At 33.6% G+C, this 5,857-nt stretch overlaps 2 protein-coding genes across 3 annotated transcripts; one reads left to right on the forward strand and one right to left on the reverse strand.

Moving 5' to 3' along the window:
- On the forward strand, positions 1–1,875 carry LOC107021337 (tRNA-splicing endonuclease subunit Sen2-1). Of its 2 annotated transcripts, XM_015221978.2 has the most exons (3): positions 1–268; positions 666–725; positions 891–1,875. In XM_015221978.2, exon 3 carries the CDS (start codon positions 963–965, stop codon positions 1,692–1,694), a length of 732 nt encoding a protein of 243 aa, XP_015077464.1. In that variant the 5' UTR covers positions 1–268; positions 666–725; positions 891–962; the 3' UTR covers positions 1,695–1,875. The 2 variants fall into 2 exon arrangements, with proteins under 2 accessions (XP_015077464.1, XP_015077465.1); XM_015221979.2 differs by lacking the exon at positions 666–725.
- A 68-nt stretch (positions 1,876–1,943) lies between these two features.
- Positions 1,944–5,633, reverse strand: LOC107021336 (tetraspanin-3-like). The gene is made up of 2 exons (XM_015221977.2): positions 4,898–5,633; positions 1,944–2,466 (listed from the first exon to the last, which is right to left on the reverse strand). The coding sequence occupies exons 1-2, from the start codon at positions 5,606–5,608 to the stop codon at positions 2,122–2,124; spliced, it is 1,056 nt and encodes a 351-aa protein (XP_015077463.1). The 5' UTR covers positions 5,609–5,633; the 3' UTR covers positions 1,944–2,121.
- Positions 5,634–5,857: the final 224 nt, after the last annotated feature.

Here is a 5,857-nt window from a genome sequence, read left to right on the forward strand (position 1 = left end):
TTCATTCCCCCCCCCCCGTAAATAATAGAGATATGGACAGGAATTTCATTTTTTCTAACCTAAAAGTTTAATATAGATAACTGAAACTTAATCCGATTATAATAGTCCAATTTTCCCTTAATTATAGTCGGAATCTACTTCAAATATGTTCAAATTATATCTATTTTTCCTTTCTTTGCAGTGGATTTGTTCAGCCAATTCAGAAACGCCATATCAGATTCAAAGTTAACTATATTCAAAGCTTCGCTTTTGATTCTGCCATATGAAGGTAAATTCACTTCTTAATTTTATCGAGTTGTAGAAATGTTTCTGTAGCGCCTGTCAAGTGTTTGAGTTTTTGCCTAGTTGAGTTAAGTGTCGAAATCGAAGGAAAATATTTTATTCATAAACTGCTGAAGGATTATTGATAAGTATAAAACTACTGATGTAAATTTGAGTGTATAAAGTATGAGACACTAGTATTTTCTACGATTAGGCATAAGAGATATTATTTAGGTGCACAACTTAGGTTGGGCTTATTGATGGCAACGAATTCTATTCCGTCAAAAAATTTGGTCTTAGCCTTTGTTGTGCATTACTGCTTCTTTTTTATTATGAAATCGAATGAGATTCATATGATCAATGCAAGTGCTTTAACAGCATAACTTGGAACAATCGTTTCACAGATTTAAGTTGAAGTATTTGGAGCAAATAGGACACAAACATTTCGTGAATTCATCAATAATGTAAGATGTTTCTTGCTCTTAATAGTGGTAAACTTTAGCAAAGATGTCATAGGCATGATGTCTACGGTTGCAAAATGCAGTTTCCTTTATACTTTTGTGTATTTTTCTAATGATCATGTGTTGTATAGTCGTGTAACTGGTTTATTGCATTTTCTTGGGTGCAAGATTGGTTCACCAAACAAGCGTAAATCAGAATATCTTGAATTTAGAGTTCCTTTTTTGCTGTGAGCGTGAATAATGGGGTCGAGGTGGAAAGGAAAAGGAGCAGAAGTTAAAGCTCTTGCAGATCCAATTTCAGAAATAACCAGCCAACTCCAATCTTCTCTGATCAGCTCTAATTCTAAAGGACTGCTTTCTGGTACGGGTGTGCTTCTAAAAGCAGATGCAGAACTAACTGACCTTCTCAATCGTGCATGTTTTGGTAGGCCTAGGGTAACATCAGAAAAGAATGAACAATGGTTTCAGCTCTCCACGGAAGAAGCTTTTTATCTTCAATATTCTCTAAAATGCATCAAGATTGTTGACCACGATGATACTGAACTGAACAGTGATGAGTTATGGAAGCATATGATGTCAAGGAGGGAAAATTTTCCTATCCTATTCAAAGCTTTTTCTCACCTTCGAAGTAAGAACTGGGTGGTTAGATCGGGGTCTCAGTATGGGGTAGACTTTGTTGCCTATCGTCATCATCCTGCCTTGGTACATTCTGAATATGCTGTGCTCGTTTTATCAGCACAAGATGGTAATGCAAATGGTCGCTTGAAGGTTTGGTCTGACTTCCACTGCACTCTTCGCCTTTGTGGCAGTGTGGCTAAAACATTACTAATTCTCAACATTGAAGAACAACAAAGTTGTGCTACTTCTCCGTCATGCTTAGATAATTATGTTGTTGAAGAGAGAACAATCACCAGATGGAGTCCAGAGCAAGGCCGTGAGAAAAATGTTAAATCTGACCCAAGAGTTAAGTAGGTTGACTGATTCAAGATTAATTCCTACTTCATCTTGTACTAGTTTAGCAATTGTATTGTGATTTAAGAGCACTATGATTACTCCTCTGTAAACTGTGTTTGATCCACCTATTTGTTGTAGGCATTTTGGGCTAACTTTATGCCCAGCAGAAATGGTAAACAATGTTTTTCTTATTGCACTTAAAACAAGTAGCTGCATTGGGGAAGAACTAACCTATTCCAAAAAATCAGTTCAAAGAGAACCCAAGCATAAAAAGTTTCGGAGAATTAATTGAAAAAATATACAGAACAACTCATACAAGATATATAGTCAATTTTCTTAGGGGGGAAGAAGTGAAGTATGAAGAAAGCATTTTCTTCGAATAAGATAACATGACAAACATAGGAAAATTCATTACAATCTTTACTGTCTTGTCATGTGAAAGCTCTTAGAAGTGTATCCTGCTTGGTTGAGATTTCTCCATCCTGGTTTCTCCATAAGGCTCGTCATTATCGATCCGTTTGTTGTGCCTAAAGGCCGCTATTGCAACCATATACATAATCACAAGAATGATCAATATGACAATGTTGATGACAGACACTTTCCTCCAACTCTTCTTCAGACTTGCCAGAACACCAGCTTTGCAAGAGTTGCAGTTATAGCAGAGTTGTTGTTGATAATTGCTCCATCTACCACAATCAGGATCACTTCCTACGATTCCGCTTCCTGGGTTCCACACCGTCTCATTCAGGTAAGTGTACCCACATTCTGTAGGGGGCTTGCAACAACCAGACTACATAAAAAGTTCAAAACTATGTCAAAGAGATTGTTTTTAAGTAACTTCCAAAAGATTTGAACAATGAAAATAGATGGTGAATGTCTGTCTAATCAAATTGTTCAGGTCATGTAGGAACAAGGTTCAAGTCTCCCCGCCTGTTTACGATACATAAGCTGCAGGCATTACTTAACATACAACCGGAAGTGTTAGTGGTTTATGAATCAGTCATCAAGGATCTTAGCTAAATGGTAACCGGCTACCTAAGCATTTTGGGGTTCTCTAAATGTTAAAGCAAGAACAGTTATACACTTGCAGAGTAGGGAAAAATAAGCAGCTCTACCGTATGATCCTCAATTCAATAATGAAGATACACATCAAGGTAAGTGTAAATATTTCAGTGAAACTACACGTTAATCCTAAATTAGTTGAGATCGAATATATGAATCTTATGTTTTTATCCCGTTCTATTTAGATCAAATAATTCATCAAAATAGACAATTTCTACTTTCTTCATCAACTTACAACTACTCTTACGATTGGTTACATTTTGTTTAGTTCAAACAGACAGTTAATTATGTGTTAGACATTTAAGTATCTAGCACACATAGCCTCTCTTGTTCTTCAAAGAGCACATATGTGATGTCAATAATTGGGGGCCCTAACTTTTGGAGCTTACTGGAAAAGTTAGGCTTCAATCATTTTCCAAAACAAACTATAGTCATTCACATCAACATCAACCTTGTGAATACTATTTTCTTTTGGTAGTGATGGATACTTTTAAGATCATTTAATATTTATTAGACACTGATTGAAGCAATAAGTGTTTTCAACACCAAAATGTCCACATCAGTAAAAATTTATCTGCACGCGATATTTACACCATGCTACTTGCAAATTAGATTGAAGACATACAATTTCTTTTTCTTTTTTTTTTGACATGTTGATCTATGTTACATCAGGGAAATATTTGGTTAAAGTGACATAAACTAGAAAAAGATTGTCTTTTGTTTTCTTTTTTTACCTGGACCACTTGAAAAGAGGACATTCTACCAAGAGAAGTAAAGCAACAAAATGAATAAAATCAAGATGAGTCCAAAACAGTTAACATCCAGATTCCCAGACTCATAAAACATGCATTTTGTCACAGGTCAAAAGCACCACATTATTGCAGCAAAAAATATCTACTTTTAAAAATTGTGGAAGCATTCATTAGACAACAATAGAAAAGTTGGTAAAATGTCTCATCACTATATATAATAAAGATTAAAAAAGTGGATAACCCTAACCACATTGAAAAGCCAAGAGATGAAACGAAAACCCTCAGATAATGTTAATTCTAATTGTCCCACTTTTTGTTTTGTCACCAAGGAAGCAAATATTTTTCCTACTTAGCCAAAATTCGTGTCTGACTAGTGCCCCCTTCAGAATAGCATTTTCTATCAAGGATTTTTTCTATACCCAAAACTCGATTCAGGAACCTCATGATTAAGGGAGAAGCAGCTCTATCATTGCACTATGCACATGATTATTATTATTTGTAGAAAATCATATTAAATTCAATCAGTTGAAGTTGGTTGTTTTTTCTCTCTGTTTTCTTTTTCCTCTTTTTGTTTTATTTCCTTCTTGGTAGGTTGGAAATTGACAAGAGGCATATCTGTAGGCAACTCACACATCACTTATTATAATCAATATAAACATAAAATATATTAACATAATTGTGTATAGTTGGGACATTAGCGTCAATTCCCTTAAAACAGATGTACATGCAGGGTGTGCTTGGTCCAACGGAAAATATTCTTAGAAAAACAAAAAATTGTTCCAATAGATTATTATCCGAAGAGCATTTATAAACAATATAACATTGCGAAGGTGAAGTTGCGTCAGGGGCAGAGGAGGAAACGGATAATAAATTTAAAATATCATTAAAACAAGTTATTGTTTTAATTATTCAAGATTTATGCCACTAGAAAAGTCATTTTTTCCAGAAAAATGTTCTCCTAAATATCTAACAAGCTAAAACGAAAAAATTAAAAACTCAAAAATAAACTAAAATACAACAAAAACATATAAATGTAATTAATTAAGTGAAATTTAGAGAGTGTGGTATTTTTGAAGCTTACCTTGATAAAGGTTAAAACAACTTCGTTTTTAAAAAACAAAAAAATATTTTCCTCCGTACTAAATACGTCCACAATCTTACAGTTTACTAATCATATATTTTTTTTTTAAATACCAGTATCTTGTACACACCTCGATAATATTCTATCTGCATTCCTATTAAGGCTAATCATGTTTCATATTGATGTTAAAACAACAAACAAGAAAATAATCAGAAGCAAAACAAATTATATTTTCCTCCTAAAACATTATTCATATAAAAACTCAAACACATATACCATAAAAACAGAGTGAAAAATAAAAAAACAAAATTTCTTTTAACACTTACCTCAAGAGGACTAAGCTTTCTAAGATTAAACATCTCAACAGGCTCTGGAATTCCTCTATTATAGGTCCTTCTCATCTTACCACAAACATGAGAATCCCTAATACAAGAACTGATTTTTGACCAATAACTCTGACTTGTAACTCTTTCTTCCAACCACCCAGAATAATCTTGCAAATGGTACTCTGAGTAGACCCGGTTCATAACGGGTCGACCCGACCCTTTGTCAGTGACAGCATAAGCAAAAATGACAAATCCAATCAAAGCAGCAATGATAAAGAACATAGCCCAAAGGTAAAGATACATAAGGAAAGTGTTTCTATAACAAGCACCAGCAAAACCTGCTAAAGAAACAACCATAATAGAAACCCCAATAACTATTAAGGGCCATTGAAGAAATTTTAAGCAATCTGTGTTGTTTGCTCTGCTACTTAGCCATATTCCACCACCCAAGATTGGGATTGATGCAAGAAATGTTAAGAAATTAACTAGACCTATTAAATGGTTGCTGGTTCTCATACTGAAAAGGCTCTGTTTTTTAATTTTTTGGGGTGTTCTTGTATATGGACTTTCTTGAAACTTTTTTTTTTTGATATGAGAGTGTTTTTGAACGAAGAAAAAGAAAGTGTCTTTCTTTATGAGTATTGTGGAAAGAACAGAGAAAAAGAAGAGGGTCTTTCCTGTTAAACACCTTGTTTGGATGGTTGTTTGCATTGTATTGTATTGTTAGTTTTAAGTTTAATGTTTGTTGGTTGATTTTAAATTATAAATAACAATGAAATTATTTTTTTTGTTTAATGACATGGTGTGAATTTCTTTCATATTGTTTTTACTCTATCTTTTCATATTGTTTCTATTGTATCCTATTTTTTCACGATGTTATATAACAACAAAGAATTATTATATTTATTAAAATAATATCGAATAATATATTATTAACAACTATCCAAACAGAGTGTAAGC

Source organism: Solanum pennellii, chromosome 6, assembly GCF_001406875.1.
Source record: "Solanum pennellii chromosome 6, SPENNV200".
Classification (NCBI taxonomy): Eukaryota; Viridiplantae; Streptophyta; class Magnoliopsida; order Solanales; family Solanaceae; genus Solanum; species Solanum pennellii.

What these genes read in the sequence shown, in the direction of transcription:
- LOC107021337 (XM_015221978.2), top strand. Translation starts at nt 963, where the DNA reads ATGGGGTCGAGGTGGAAAGGAAAAGGAGCAGAAGTTAAAGCTCTTGCA.
- LOC107021336 (XM_015221977.2), bottom strand. Translation starts at nt 5,608, where the DNA reads ATGCAAACAACCATCCAAACAAGGTGTTTAACAGGAAAGACCCTCTTC. An exon ending in GAAAGCTTAGTCCTCTTGAG is followed by an intron (nt 2,467 to 4,897) that starts GTAAGTGTTAAA and finishes CTTTTTATGTAG; the next exon opens with TCTGGTTGTTGCAAGCCCCC.